The sequence below is a fragment of the Chelmon rostratus genome, chromosome 22 (assembly GCF_017976325.1).
Source record: "Chelmon rostratus isolate fCheRos1 chromosome 22, fCheRos1.pri, whole genome shotgun sequence".
NCBI lineage: Eukaryota > Metazoa > Chordata > Actinopteri > Chaetodontiformes > Chaetodontidae > Chelmon > Chelmon rostratus.
In genome coordinates, this window is record NC_055679.1 from 20162582 (window position 1) to 20178295 (window position 15714).

Consider the following 15714-nt stretch of genomic DNA (forward strand, 5'->3'; position numbering starts at 1 on the left):
TGGATCCACCCACTAAATCTCTGAATTTATCTTCAATAATTCAATAATTTTATTATTTAAGAACAGATTATATTTCATAGCCTTTAAAATAATTTAGGGCAGCACTGTGGTCTTTGTTGGTGTCATTTATATCTGTACATTTAGAGCAACGACATGCAGGAAATAAACCAAACAGAAAATAAACAGATTAATTATAATTATAAAACGTGACTGTCAGAACAACATTTTAAGAGAAATATACATGAAACAAAGAAAACATCCTGTTGTCATCCGCTCATATCATCTTTTTTTCCGTTTTTTAAAAATGGAAATAAAAGCTTGATGTGAACTCTTTGAAATGACCCTGAGATGCGTGTCGGGGTGTGAACACAGCTGTTTCCAGTCTTGTGGAAATCGATCTGTTCCTCTTCAGCCTGTTTCGATTTCCTCAAAGATTTCAGATGCGTGGGTGGCTACCGTAATAACCGATCACAACCCGGAGCAGCAAAATTTAAGACATTTATCTCTTTTCATGGCCGAACAAACGGTTGTCCCACTAACACATGGTGTGGCTACAGGTAGCAGGTGTGAGAGGAGCAACCCAGAAAAAACGACGCAATGGGAGATATGTTTAAAGTCATGTCAGAAGCAGAGGGGCGCAGTTTTCATCTGCTGCTACTCTGAGTACTACGGTAAGTCTGCCACACGCCCCCTTTGATGCACTCTGTGCGCTGATTGGGCCGCTCCCACCACATGACCAGGGAACAGCGGAAGAAGAGGACTCGGCCGCAGAAAGAAGGGTGAGGAAATAAACAAAATGAAAACGAGCGTTTTTATCCGACAGAAACCTCAGCGCTGATGAATTCACTGTCGCCGTTTTGTAGCTCGACGTGTTAGCTAACAGTCAGTATTCTGGCGCTGTTTAAACGGTTAGCTTGTTAGCACGACGCAGGTTTAAATCGTGTTGAGTTCCGATTTCTGTGTCAGTCAGCGTCCGTGTCCGCAGATAGAAAGTGAAAATAAAAGAGAGGAGATCACACTGGCTGACATGAAATTAACGGGCGTTATTTCACCTGCTAGCTCTGCTGTTTCTGCTCATTCTGAACTAATGCTGACTGGTGTCATGGTGGGCTCGTCTGTGGAGCTGCGGAGGTGGACATGTTGAGGTGGAATGATGGCTGACTGATCGGGAGCAGGAGCAGCTTCACTGAGCTTCATTGATCTGAATAATTTGCTGTATCACTGTCGCGTCACGGTGGATTTCATCTCTGCACCTTTTTGTTGTTTGAGGCCTGAAAAGGGAATTTCCCACCGCACACCGCGACGTCACGCTTACGTAGTGACGTAAGAACGACGGGCCGTCAGCAAAATCTAAGATTTCTATTTTATTGTTTTGTATTTTACTTATTATGGATTAATTGATTTATTTTATTTTCACTTGCACCCCTGAATCGTTTTTTTTCTCGTTGACGTGTACGTTTACAAAATAATCCCCAAAACTCAGAAATAACACCAAAAAAATCAAATATAATTAAAAATCGACTAAATATTATAAATTTAAAAAATGAAGATATGTAACTTAATGCTGTACTATAAAATAAATATAACAGAAAGACCATAATATATAAAAGACAGTTAAAATCACATATTTGATCTCACTTATTTTTATTTTATTGATTTATGTAATTGCATGAAATTACAATTTATTTCATTTCTATTCTCTTTATTTTATGAAACCATTTAGAAATATAAAAGAAAAGAAAGAATAGTCTTCTTCCAATAAATTGCAAAGATACAAGAACATAAGCCATAGATCCAGAATACGTACGTACATAACAGAAAGAAAACACAGTATATGTTGAACAAACAGGACAGCGCATTAAAGTCTGATGAAACACGCAGGAAGAGTTCTGGATGTGGAGTTTAGAACATGATGGGCAGTGAGGTTCGTTTGATTTCCAGGCAGCAGCATTAGAGCCGGGTGGGGTCATGAACAGGGAAGCGATGAGCACTTTTCTGAGTGTTCGAGCTCAACTGAAGTCAAATAATCAATAAGTCAACTTTCAGAAAGCTAATTAGCAGCTAACTGCCCGCAAATTCTGGTCCGCAGCTTCTCCGACTTCCTGTTTATATATCACAGTAAACTGTACGTCTTTGGTTCTGGATTGATTTTATAGACTGATTGATTAATCTGTTAATTATAAAGATGATTGACAGATTAAAATGCCTGGTTTACACTGACGTGTTGCGAGCTGCTTCAGCTGTGAATCATTTAAACATTTTTAATAGATTTTATCGATATTTGTTTTGGTTTTTACTCATCGTCAAAGTTTAATGAAGAATTGAAGTAAAACAGAATCTGAAGCGAAGAATAAAATGTGTTTAAATCAGGAATTATCTGATGAAGATCAACAAGACGAACATCTGATCAGCTCTTGCTCCTCGGTGCTACAGACACCGGCCCTGCTGTAGTTCATTGATTGTGTCGATCGGTTGCTGAGTCATTGTTCAGGTGTGTCTGTGTTTTCAGGATCACTTGCAGCCGTCAGGATGCAGAGCACCACCAACTACCTGTGGCTCATCTCGGACCTGCTGGGTCAGGGAGCGACGGCCAACGTTTACCGCGGCAGACACAAGGTACGAACCAGCAGCGGACTCACCTGAGCTCACTCTGCTCAGGTGAGTCAGTTCACTCTGGGCTCAGGGTATTCAGTTGACTGGAGAAACCAAAAACAGACACTCCTACCTGGTCCAGAATATTTCTCAGTCTGACATGCAACAAAGAACCAGGAACATCAGTTAGAATAGAATAAAACACTCGATGATAACAGAAACATCACAGGAGGACTTCAGGCTCAGATCTCAGATCTCCTCTCACAGATCAGACGTCACTCTTTGAGTTCATAGTCGATCTAAAAAAGCCTTCAGGCTCGAGGTGCACTGAAGGGGGACTTTCCAGAACTTTAGACCTGTGTGAGGATCCGTCTGATCCTGATCCTCTGTTTGAATATGGGATCTGATGTCTGTCGGGTCAGTTCTGCTTGGGAGGCTGATCAGTTTTAATCCTTAGTTTCCACCTTTCTGTTGTAGAACATCAACATTAGATCCTTTTAATCATGAAGAAGTTCCACATTTCGGCTCGGAGGAACACGGAAGTCTGAAGTTTAAAGTGTAACTTTTGTCTGACTGAAACGTTTCGTGTTGAACTGTAGAAAACCGGAGACCTTTACGCTGTCAAAGTGTTCAACAACCTGAGCTTCCTCAGACCGCTCGACGTCCAGATGAGAGAGTTCGAGGTTCTGAAGAAACTGAACCACAAGAACATCGTCAAACTGTTCGCTGTGGAGGAGGAGGTCAGTAACTGAGGAGGAGGAGGAGAGGAGGAGGAGGTCAGTAACTGAGGAGGAGGAGGAGGAGGAGAAGGAGGAGGTCAGTAACTGAGGAGGTCAGTAACTGAGGAGGAGGAGGAGAGGAGGTGGTCAGTAACTGAGGAGGAGGAGAGGAGGAGGTCAGTAACTGAGGAGCAGGAGAGGAGGAGGTCAGTAACTGAGGAGGAGGTCAGTAACTGAGGAGGAGGTGGAGGAGGTCAGTTACTGATGATGATGATGAGGAGGAGGTGAGTCCTGTCAGATGAGACGTCCTGCTGTTTAAACGTGTTTCTAACCTCGTCTTCCTCTTCCTCTTCCTCGCAGTCTAACACCCGTCACAAGGTCTTGGTGATGGAGTACTGTCCTTGTGGAAGTCTCTACACAGTTTTAGAGGAGTCATCCAACGCTTACGGACTTCCTGAGGACGAGTTCCTCATAGTCCTGCACGATGTGGGTGAGGAGCAGTTCTTACTTCAGATCAGGTTTCTGGTCTAAATGAGTCCACAAACTTTAACTGATCCTGTTTTCATTCATTAACTATTACTGTCAGAGAAACGTTTAAAGACTCACTTACCTGAAGCGTGTTCTGATTGGCTACTGTGTCTTCAGTGGCAGGTATGAACCACTTGAGAGAGTACGGTATTGTTCACCGGGACATCAAACCAGGAAACATCATGCGTGTGATCGGAGAGGACGGACGCTCCGTCTACAAACTCACAGACTTCGGAGCAGCGAGAGAGCTGGAGGACGACGAGCAGTTTGTGTCTCTGTACGGCACTGAGGAATACCTGGTGAGAAACAGAACACCTGGTGAGAAACAGAACACCTGGTGAGAAACAGAACACCTGGTGAGGAAAAACCAGAGAAACACCTGGTGACGAAGAGAATAAAGTAAGGTTACAATAAATGTTAGCTCAAAAAAGTAGCATTAGCATAAAAAAGTAAAGTTACAATAAAGAAGTAACGTTGAAGTAAGGTTAGCATAGAAAAATAACTTTAGCATAAAAAACTATAATGCTAAAAAATGTAACAATAAGTAATATTAGCTTTAAAAAAAGTAGCATTAGCATAAAAAAGTAAGGTTAGCTTTGAAAGGTAGCATTAGCATAAAAACGTAAAGTTGCAGTAAAAAAGTAACATTAGCTTGAAAAAAGTAATGTTATCTTACAAAAAGTAACACTAGCATAGAGAAAATGAAGTTAGCATAAAAAGTAACATTAACTGAAAAGACGTAATTAAATGATGGGATTCCTGCCGCCTGCCTGCTGCACAAGTTAAGGGCACAGAAATAACATTATTGTTATTGTTATTGTAGGTAATGTTAGCATAACGATAGCATAGCATCTGCTATCCAACACCCAGACTGACCACACACAAGCAGAGCTAGTTATCGTAACAGTGTGCTAATTATCATGTTAATGATATTTTAATCTTTCAGTCTCTAAAATGTGTGAAAACAGTGAAAAATGTCCGTCACAGTTTCCTGGAGCCCAGGGCGACATGTTTCACTTCCTGTTGAGCTCTTCTTCATGTGTTTCCTGTGCAGCACCCCGACATGTACGAGCGAGCCGTGCTGAGAAAAGACCACCAGAAGAAATACGGCGCCACGGTGGATCTGTGGAGCATCGGGGTCACGTTCTATCACGCCGCCACCGGCAGCCTCCCGTTCAGGCCGTTTGAAGGACCGCGCCGGAACAAAGAAGTCATGTAAGAGTGAGAGATGAAGCTGAAGGAGGAGAATTCAGCATTACAACATTAAAGCTAAAGACACTTGTTTGTGTGTCTCAGGTATAAAATCATCACAGAGAAACCGTCCGGGACGATCTCCGGCCACCAGAAGTGTGAGAACGGGAAGATCGAGTGGAGCACGGAGATGCCGGTTTCCTGCAGTCTGTCGAAGTGAGACCACCCCGTGTGCTACGTGTTAGCATCGGAGCTTCAGAGTTAGGGAGTTCAGTGTGTTTATCTCAAGCTTAGCTCAAATGAAAGAGTCCAGTTCGTAGTTTCATCCAGAGCATGAATGAATTCGGTTTTGAGGAAACATTGTTAAAATCCATGAGCAGATTCTCAAAGAAGATAATAGCCTCTGTTTAAGTTTTTCCAGCTATGAGAAGCTCCTCCATTCCCTTTCTGCATTGCATTGTGGGAAAATAATTCAGTATTGACAGCAACCACAAAAAACGTCTATTTACTCTGAAAACTGTCTGCTTTGAATAAACTTCATTATATTCACAGTCTACAGTCATGCTAGCAGCTCTGTGAGGCTGTTCTGCTAATGTTAGCATGCTAATATTTTCGCAATAAGATGCTAACATTTACCATATTCACCATCTTAGTTCAGTGTATTAGCATGCTAACATTAGCTGATTAGCTTAGGCTGATGGGAGTTTATGAACAGATGTTTTATACAAATGAAAAGTCAGAGGATCCATGAGGTCATCACGTCGCCCTGAAGGCAACATGAAGCCACAGTTCCTCACAGAAGATGTTGAACCGCGCTGCAAATGTGGCTAAAAACTGTCAAAGGTTACTGTTCAACATTCAGCCTGATTGAACCACGTTTTGGGAACTGGTTTCACACCTGTGGTCTCATGTTTCAGGGGTCTTCAGAGCCTCCTGACTCCGGTCCTCGCAAACATCCTGGAGGCTGATCAGGAGAAATGTTGGGGCTTCGACCAGTTCTTCGCCGAGACCAACGACATCCTGCACCGGACCGTCGTCTACGTGTTCAGCCTCCAGCAGGCCACGCTGCACCACGTCTACATCCACGAATACAACACGTAAGACAGGAAGTCACGCCCACAGAAAACATGGCTGATCATGTGACTTAAACATCATGTGATCTGCCTCATTTCATTTACTGTCCTGAAAGTGTTTATTGATAAAACCTCAGACCATCAGCTCGACGTCATTCCAGAAATATCTCGTCTTTATTCTTGAAATCTTCGACAGGTTTTAACTGAATGCTGATCAACAGTTTAATAATCATTTTACAAAGTAACCTGATATGACCACAGGGCGGCGCTGTTCCAGGAGCTGCTGTCCCGCAGGACCAGCATCCCGCTGCACAACCAGGAGCTCCTGTACGAGGGCCGCCGCCTCGTCCTGGACCCCAACCGCCAGGCCAAGACCTTCCCCAAAACCTCCAGAGACAACCCCATCATGCTCGTGAGCCGCGAGTCTGTCGCCACCGTGGGACTCATCTTTGAAGACCGTACGCCATTTCCTGTTTCCTTTTGTCATTTCACTTTTCTTCAAACAGGAAGTTTTTCTCACGAACAGGCTCAGTTAACGTTCGTTTGTGTTTGTGTGTCTTCACAGCCAGTCCTCCTAAAGTCCAGCCTCGCTACGACCTGGACCTGGACGCCAGCTACGCAAAGGTAAGCGGACTCTCAGGAGTCCTGATGAACCTCTGCCGGTTCACCTGTGAGCTGGTTCAGACAGCTGTTAGAGGAGGAAGGAGAGTTTAAACACACCTTTGTTCCTCAGGTAGAAGGTGTACCTGTTGATTGTGTGAATGCACTCGCTGACGCTGCTGCTGCTGTTCTTGTTCAGACTTTTGCAGGTGACGTTGGACATTTATGGAAAACTTCAGAGTCTCTGCTGGTTTATCAGGAACTGGTGCGAAAAGGTGTTCGAGGTTTAATGTGAGTTCACGTCAGACTGTGTGTTTGTGCCTCTTGTGATTCTTCCTGACTCAAACATGCAGATTATGTACAGACATGCGGGTCTGCTGAAGAGCTGCAGGTTTAGATTAAACCCGCTTCCTGTTTGCTGCCGTCCTCACTTAGAACCACAACGTGGATCAGAACACTTTAATCCAGTTTCAATATAAAATCCTGAAAACGTAAACGAGCAGTCAGAAACTTCATGAATCGTAAAAGCTAAAAGCAGGAACCACCACTTTCATGCTCTAGAAGAACATTCTAGAAGAACATGAAAGTGAGTGTTGGTTCCTCTTCAGGACGGCTCACCTGTTTGGGGTGAGTTCACCTGTGTGTGTGTTGATGAGACCTAATGTTCTGAATCTGTTTATTCCTGCAGAGAGCTGATGAAGGAGGACTACAGCGAGATTCTGCACAAGAAGTCTGAGGTTTTCCATCTGTGTAACTACTGCACACAGATCCTGGAGAGGACCGAGCAGCTGTGAGTGACGCAGCGATGAGCACGACTCACCTGCCCTTTACCTTCACCTGTCAGATAATCACGTGACCTCCTGTTGTGCAGGTTTGAGGTGCTGATGCAGGCCAACATGTTGTCGTCAGAATATGACGAGATCTCGGACATGCACAAGAAAGTTCTCAGGGTGAGTCATCGCTTCATTAATGTCCTGACATCCGGCCGCTCGCCGCGGCGTTAGCATGTGGTCACTGTGGGGGGTTGTTAGCATGTTTATGGGGGTGCTGTGGTGTTTAGAGGTGGGCACTGAAGCTGGACTCAGACGGGAGTTTTGGGACTATTTATTCCTTATTCAGTCAGAGGAGAAACCTGGTCTGGGACTGATCGGTACAGGTGCTCAGGCCAGATGATCTGGTGCTGTTTGGACTTTACAGATTCAGTCTCAAACCTCCTGAACTCCTCCCAGACACAGGTGGCGCTGCAGTGTGTTGTGTTGCTGGTACTGATGAGTGTGTACTTATACTTCATGCTGCTGCACAGATCTCCGGCTCTTTGGAGCCCATTGAACGAACAACACAAGACATCAAGAGTAAATTCCTCTCGGGGGGCCTGCTGACCGACGGCTGGACGCAGCAAGTGGGGACGCACCCCGAGGACAGGAAGTAAGTGTGTGTGTGTGTGTGTGTGTGTTCACGTGTCGTTTCTTACATGTGTGACGTGTCGACGTGTGACGGCGAGCTTCTCTCTGCAGTGTGGAGAAAATCAAAGTGCTGCTGGACGCCATCACAGCCATCTACCAACAGTTCAAGAAGGACAAAGCAGAGAGACGTGAGTCCACGCACGAAGGCAGAGAGCTGCGATCAGACGGCAGCAGTCACGTCTTCACGCAGCCGATCTGCATCGTGTTCGGATAATATACGCTAATAAACAAACCCCAGCCTGCTGTCATGCTAGCTGAATGCTAACACACTGATGCTGAGCAGGCACACTGTGCACCATCTCAGTTTAGTACGTTAGCATGCTAACGTTTGCTAATCCTCCCAGTGAGGCTCTCGCAGGCTCTGATTGGCTGCAGGAATGTGACGAGTGCTGGAATAATTTTCAGTTTATGAACCAGAAAATAATCTGATTCTCAAAGCGATGCGTTTTTTTTCAGACTTCCAAAAATAAAGACAAACTTCTGGTCAAGCGAAGAGGTCACAGTCCAAAGTGATGAAATCATACTGTAGTAAATGTGTAATAATACTTTTCATTATCTGTTTATTGTCATTTCTCACTGAGGATCAATAAAGTCTTATCTTTCCTTCTGTTCAGGTCTCCCGTACAACGAGGAGCAGATCCATAAATTTGACAAGTAAGTTCACTGAATCAACAGACGTCACTGACACAGAAAGTATGTCTGACTTCTACTGTGACGAAATATTAACGTGTACAAACTGCAGTATCTGTACTTTTGCTGTGTATTACTGCACTGTCTTCCAGAGCAGACCTATGTTGATTTCAGTGTAAATATTAATTAATTGAACAAACGATCAGAAAGCTGAGTGGACTGCAGTTCAACTCTGGGCCTGCAGAGGGCAGTAATACACAGCTGCTTTCTGACTGGACTCCATCAGTGTGAGGTCCTGACCTGTGTGTGTGTGTGTGTGTGTGTGTGTGTGTGTGTGTGACAGACAGAAGCTGGTCCTTCATGCCAGTAAAGCGAGGTCTTTGTTCACGGAGGAGTGTGCCATGAAATATCGTCTCTTCATCTCCAAGAGTGAAGAGTGGATGAGGTAAACGACAAATCATCTTCCTCCGTCATTCTCCCGCGCACAGACAGGAAGTGGGCCTCGCCTCTCTGTTGCTTGGCGACAGGCGGACGGTCTTCAGTTTGGGTCGGGTGTGTTGAAGCGCGGTCATGTGTGTGTTTTCAGGAAGGTTCATCACGTGAGGAAGCAGCTGCTCGGTCTGTCCGGTCAGCTGATCAGCATCGAGAAGGAGGTGACGGTGCTGATGGAGCGAGCCATCAAGGTAAACCACACACACACAGACGCACGCGTCAGTGAGGGTCAGGTGACCAGAGGCCACGGTTTCGACTCCGCCTGAAACCTGTCTTCCTTTTATTGTGATGAAGCCGAGCGCTCGTCTCTGCAGGAGGAGGTCAACGACTGTGTCGACTCTGAACGTCCAGTTTAGTTTCAGACAGAAGAAGTTTAGCTTCATCCACTCATTTCTGTGGTGGCAGGTCAGTGTTGTCATGACAACCTAAAGCCAGGCTACCTGGTGGACAGGTGTGTGTGAGGAAATGACATCATGCAGAAGTTCAGTCAGACACAGCATGAACATAAAACAGCCAATGAGAGAAGGACCTGACGATGACATCACCAATAGCTGATAAAAATGTGTGTATGTGTGTGTGTGTGTGTATATTGTGTATATTGTGTGTGTGTGTGCGCGTGCGTGTGTGTCTGTGTGTGTGTGTATTGCGTGCGTGCGTGCGTGCGTGCGTGTGTGTGTCCAGCTGCAGGAACAGCTGCCTCAGAAGGTTCTTCCTCTGGTGTCCAGTGGGATGAAGTCTCAGGCTTACCTGAGTCAGAACACGCTGGTGGAGATGACACTCGGGTGAGCATTCACTCTTCATCATCATCATTATCATATTTGTATTCTTGTTACAAACATATTGATTACGAGGGCGGTCATGATTCAGTTCTAATCAAAAATCAATCGAATGGACGTTTAGTATCAATGATCAAACTCAGTATCAGGATGGCCGAGTCTCCCAGCAGGCACAGCGTTAGTGTGGAAGAGTTAGTGAAGTAACTGAAGCTGTCAGATAGACGCAGTGAAGTTAGAGTATTGCAGTAGAAAGACTACAGTGAGGTACAAGTACCTCAGATGGTACTGCAGTACCGATGTACTCGCTGTGTTACTGAGTGACTCTGTGTTGTTTTTCAGGATGAAGAAGCTGAAGGAGGAGATGGAGGGAGTCGTCAAAGAGCTGGCAGAGAACAACCACTTCTTAGAGAGGTGAGGAGCCTAGCCTAGCCGTTAGCCTAGCTTAGCATAGAGGCTGGAAGCAGGGGCAAACTGCTAGCCTGCATCCAGACGTCACACACGTTTATGTGCTTTAATGCATCTATTCAGTGTCAATTTATTCGTTAAAGCAACTTAAACCTTAACGTTGTGTGTTTAGTTGAAGTCAACGTTGCCTTGGTTACCTGTGAAAATGTGAGCAGCTCAACCAAAATTAGTTAATTGATAAACAATCGGTTGTAGCTTTGCAGGAGTTTTAATGGATTTCTGTTTGGATTTGGGGAGTTTTGAGATTTGAAATGTGTGAGCTCAGTTTGACTCTGTCAGCTAAACTCAGCCGACTTGACCGTCTTCAGATGGAACTCGGCTAGCAGTTTTCCACCGTTTCCAGTCTTTGTGCTAAGCTAAAGAACTAAACGTGTCCTGAAGCTTCTTCGTCGTGTCCGGAGACGTCAACATGTGACCGTTTCTCCTTCAGGTTCGGGACTCTGACGCTGGACGGAGGTCTGAGAGGCTGAGACTCGCTGAGAAGCTTCTGCTCTTCTGTAAATATTCTGTGTTTATGTTGTAAATAATGTGAGACTGGAAGCCGAAGCTTTTTGTATGAACGGTTCCTCATTCAGGTCAGATCAGATCAGATCGGTTCAGATCAGATCAGATCGGTTCAGATCAGATCTGTTCGGTTCAGATCGGTTCAGATCAGATCAGATCGATTCAGATCAAATCGGTTCAGATCAGATCAGATCGGTTCAGATCGGTTCAGATCAGTTCAGAAACACGTTGCCACTCTCTGCAGTAGAAGCAGCTCAGCTCGGTTTTAAAGGTGCAATATGTCAAAATTTTACTTTCAAACATTCAAAAATGAGCATTATCAACAGAATGTGAAGAACTAGCAGTTCTGACATCATTTCAAACTACTGAGGTTAGCATGCTAACCAGCTAGCTGCAGCCCGTCCTGTCTCTCACCTGAACAGGTGACAGTCGGACAGTTCAGCCCTCTGTAGTTTCGGCTGGGAGACGAATTTCAGTTTATGTTTTACAAGCTTTTTTTAGTCTGAACTGAAGTGAACTAAGACGAGTTTAGTCACCAAATTAACTCATCGTAAACAAACTTCATTCAAACTGACGTCTTTCACTGTCGCAACAGTAAAACTCTCCTCGTGTCCCTCATCGAGCCCGCTGCACGGCTAACTCAGCTAACTAGCTAACAGCAGCTACAGTTAGCGGTTACTCTGGTGATTTGCTGCCCCCTGTTGGTTTGAATTTGACAGGGGGCCCATTCTGACACGTTGCACCTTTAGACGTTTTAAGATATTTTTACTTGATGAGTGAAGGAACTCAGAGCTGTGAGGAAAAGACTTTAATGAATCCTTCAGTTACCCTGAAAACAGCAGACGCCCTCACCTGGATCAAGTTTAATGATTCACAATCACCTGAGGTGAGCCTGCTAAAACCCTGCACGTTACCTCAGACTGAGGTTTAATTAATGGATAAATTAATGGGTTTAAGATGTTTTTCATGGATTAAATTCACAGTTTAAATTGCTTTTAAGGGGTTAAAACCTTTTCAAATTCACCATAAATAATGAACTTAGGTGTAAATGAAAGGATGCTCTGATGTTATTTGGTCAATTTAAAAACCCTTAAACAGTGGAGATAATCTGTTTAAAATGCCTTAATTCAAAGTAAACCATTCTTTTATCCGTCACTTAAATGTTGGAAGAAAACCAAATTTCCCTTCTAAACTAAATATACAGTCAAATATTTCAGTCTGTCGTGTTGATAAAAGTCGTTAAATGTCTGAATACTAAATAAAAACGATCCCTTAAATTAGAAAGATTAGTTTGTTTCTGAAGATGTTTCGGAGCTCTTTCATAACAACTTCAGATCATCGTTAATGGATAGTTTCTCAAATATTTCAAATTAATGTGTAAATGAAAATCTACATCATTACTTAATTAGTGTGATTTTAACGAAAGGAGGATTGACGGGATCTCCTCGATCAGACGTCTTGATTTAGTTCAAATGTATTTGTTTTCATGGTAATTTAAGGACTAATTAAGGCTACTTTAAGGGATTATTATGCCATAATGATTGGATTGTAATAAATTATGTTGTTTTCTGCATGGATTGAAAGGCGCCTGACGGGGAAAAATATCCTTAACTGACATATTCTGAATTAAATTATTTTGTTAATTTTAAGGGGTTTTAAGCCCTTAAAAACCCTTTACCTTTGCGGTTAATGCTGATTACATTTGATGTTTATTTATTGTACTTAAAGGCTGATCAGTAATCACTATTTTTTTCCCTCTATTTGCATAAATGTATTGTCATATATTCTCCGCTGTCAATAAGCCGCTGGTCTGTTGTAACATACAGAAATACCTCTTCACATTCATATCAGCTCATCTTCGTCTTTTACTCTTTAGAAGATGTTCATGTTCTGCTTTGTCAATAATCAGCATTTAAAATGTTCAATGACTGTTTGAAAAAAACTGTAAATAAAGAAACATCAAAGACGTGTCTGAATGTTCAGTTTCATCTGAAATCAGTGATTCATTAAAAACATGATAGTTCAACAGGAGCAGATCAATGAATACAAATTCTGACTGTAAGAAAAAAGATCATTAGATACTGAATAAAAAAATACTAGCTGATAGTTGACTTTAAACGTCAGGATTTTATAACTTTGTGGTTCGGTTTGTTTTCCGAAGAGTATTTTTATTCTTGTTATTTAGTTTTGTTGCTCTTGGCAGACGTGAGCTTCCGTAGTTCAAACATCATCTCTGAGCTCATTTTTTGATTGACGAGCAGCTGTTTGTTAATCCACTTTGGTTCAATCAGGAGTTCTTCAACATCCCGTTTACTGAACAAATAAATACTCAGTCAAAATTCTTATGAAGGTGAACTCAGGAGATTTACCACGTCAATAGAGACCAAAATATTCAATTGGTAAATTACAATTATGAGTTAGTAATTCAGAACTAAGAGATTATTAAATCCAAATTATGACACGAGTCAAACAAAGTCCACATTTTGAGATACTAAGTGAAAAGTATGAATTCATAATGTTGATGTAAGCAAAAATGTTGACTTCAGTCATTTATGTGACGCAGTCATGGTGAGTAAAGGTGAACCTACATTTGACTCTCATAGTTTTGTTGTTTGTGTTTTCTTTTCTTGACATTAATGATCTTCCTTACAGAGTTCAAATAAAGGATCTTACCTTCGTGTGGTCGGACTGAAAGCCGTCGGTTTGGTCTGCAGGTTCCGTCTTTTCCCGCCGTCACATGAACTGTTGAATGAACGTCCTGTGAAACCGTCTCAGAGTCGGAGGTGAAGCTGCAGTCGGATCGTTCGTTGTGAGCTCGAGGAAACATCTGAAATAAAGAAAACACGAGTTCACACACATATTCAACAAAACATTGTTTTCTTCCAGTTTGCAGATTGTCCCTTTTTATTCTCTTTATGATGAACATTTTATACACTGAAGATGTGAAGCCGGTTTCCTCCAGGGAATAAAACAACGAGCGAAAAGTCGATAATGATTCCAGTCCTGATGATTGAATTACTAAATCAAAATGATGAGATTGTTTTCTTCTCACCGTAGCTCAGTTGATTATATTTATGTGGAAGTTGTAAGAAAACAATGGTTAATACATATTAAATGTTAAAAATTACGATGATGGTAAATGAAAATTAAGAGATTATAAAGTCAAAAGAAAGACAAAAGCCAGAATCTTCAAATCAAAGATTTACTTATTTACATTTATGAATATTAATTCAAAATTAGTTTAGTTTGTTGACCTTTTGACTTACCTTTTAATTTTAACTAAGTAAAAGCGAAGCTAATTTTGACTTTGTTAAGTTACTGAGTTAATTCTGATTTACTGCATCCAGTTTTCATCTTAATACCTCATGATTTACACCAGGAGCAGTTTTAGTTTTATTCTTTCTGTTTTTTATTTTATGTTTTTTCTCTTGGCAGCAATGAGCTTCCATACTTTAATGTATATACGGTTGTACTGAGGAGCCAATCTGAGTCAAGATGAAGCTGATGAAGCTGAGTCACTGACACTGACTCAGAGTCAGTTAGTGGGAAAAATAAAATCTTTCTTACTGGACGTTAAAAAACAGAATCCTTCCTCTCTGGCACTGTTTGTTGTCTCCTCCCCCTCCCATCAGCACCATTGTTGGTTGCCCGTAGCGACCGGCCTGTTGGAAAATCACTGTCTCCTCGTTGCTGTGGCTGCCATGGCGACGTGCTGCGACAGCAACCCCCGTCAGCATCAGACCAATAATTGCAGATGGACGGCTTCATTTCCTTTTATAGAGCAGACATGTTGCAGGCGGCGGCAGCAGAGAGCTCGTCGTGGCGTGCAGGGAATAGCTCGCTGTAAGAACTCTAATTAATCGATATGCATTCATTAATGCAGCTGATGGGTTCAGCAGCACAGAATCATCTTAAAGTACAAAGACTCACCTGTGATGATGAGGATGATGAAGGTTTTCAGTCCTGAGGTGACCTGTTGAGTTTTTACTCTCTGATGAACCAGAATAAACTGATGATTACAGTAATTACACATTTTATTTAAAGAGAAGTCGCTACTTAGAATAAAAAAGCCACCGCAGCGCCACCAAGAGGCTGCAATGATCACTACACCTGATTCAAATAAAAAGATGACTTTAACACTAGTCAGGTGAAATGTTCAGTTTGTCCTCAGGGTGGCGCCACAACACGCTAAAAGTTACTACGCAGCGCGTTGATGTTTAGCCTACTAGCAAGTTGGCATGATGCTAGTTGTGAGCTAACAGAAACGTCTTCTATATACTGTTATATTAGCAGCATGTTAACATAGCGACGGTTAGCATGTCGCTGATGTTTAACATCCAACTCAGAACAACGTTCAAAAGAACATTTCTCTGAAGTCAAAACGTGTGAATTTAATCTTTTATCAGTTTTTATTTAATGATCATCGTCATCGATTCTGACAGACAGACAGGTGGACCGAGAGACAGACGGGTGGACCGAGAGACAGAGAGACAGGTGGACTGAGAGACAGACAGGTGGACTGAGAGACAGACAGACAGAGAGACAGACAGACGGGTGGACCGAGAGACAGACAGACAAGTGGACCGAGAGACAGAGAGACAGGTGGACAGAGAGACAGACAGGTGGACTGAGAGACAGACAGACAGAGAGACAGACAGACGGGTGGACCGAGAGACAGACA

The 15714-nt window shown here is 42.9% G+C and overlaps 1 protein-coding gene across 1 annotated transcript; it reads left to right on the forward strand.

Annotated features, from left to right (window-relative positions):
• The first annotated feature begins 744 nt into the window (after nucleotides 1-744).
• On the forward strand, nucleotides 745-13001 carry tbk1 (TANK-binding kinase 1). Its single transcript, XM_041963810.1, has 21 exons — nucleotides 745-779; nucleotides 2510-2616; nucleotides 3192-3332; nucleotides 3672-3801; nucleotides 3957-4138; nucleotides 4894-5054; nucleotides 5136-5246; nucleotides 5948-6127; nucleotides 6365-6561; nucleotides 6669-6727; nucleotides 6903-6994; nucleotides 7392-7493; nucleotides 7575-7653; nucleotides 8007-8128; nucleotides 8218-8294; nucleotides 8781-8820; nucleotides 9140-9241; nucleotides 9383-9479; nucleotides 9970-10070; nucleotides 10404-10475; nucleotides 10960-13001. Exons 2-21 carry the CDS (start codon nucleotides 2530-2532, stop codon nucleotides 10997-10999), a joined length of 2172 nt encoding a protein of 723 aa, XP_041819744.1. The 5' UTR covers nucleotides 745-779; nucleotides 2510-2529; the 3' UTR covers nucleotides 11000-13001.
• The last annotated feature ends 2713 nt before the right edge of the window (nucleotides 13002-15714 follow it).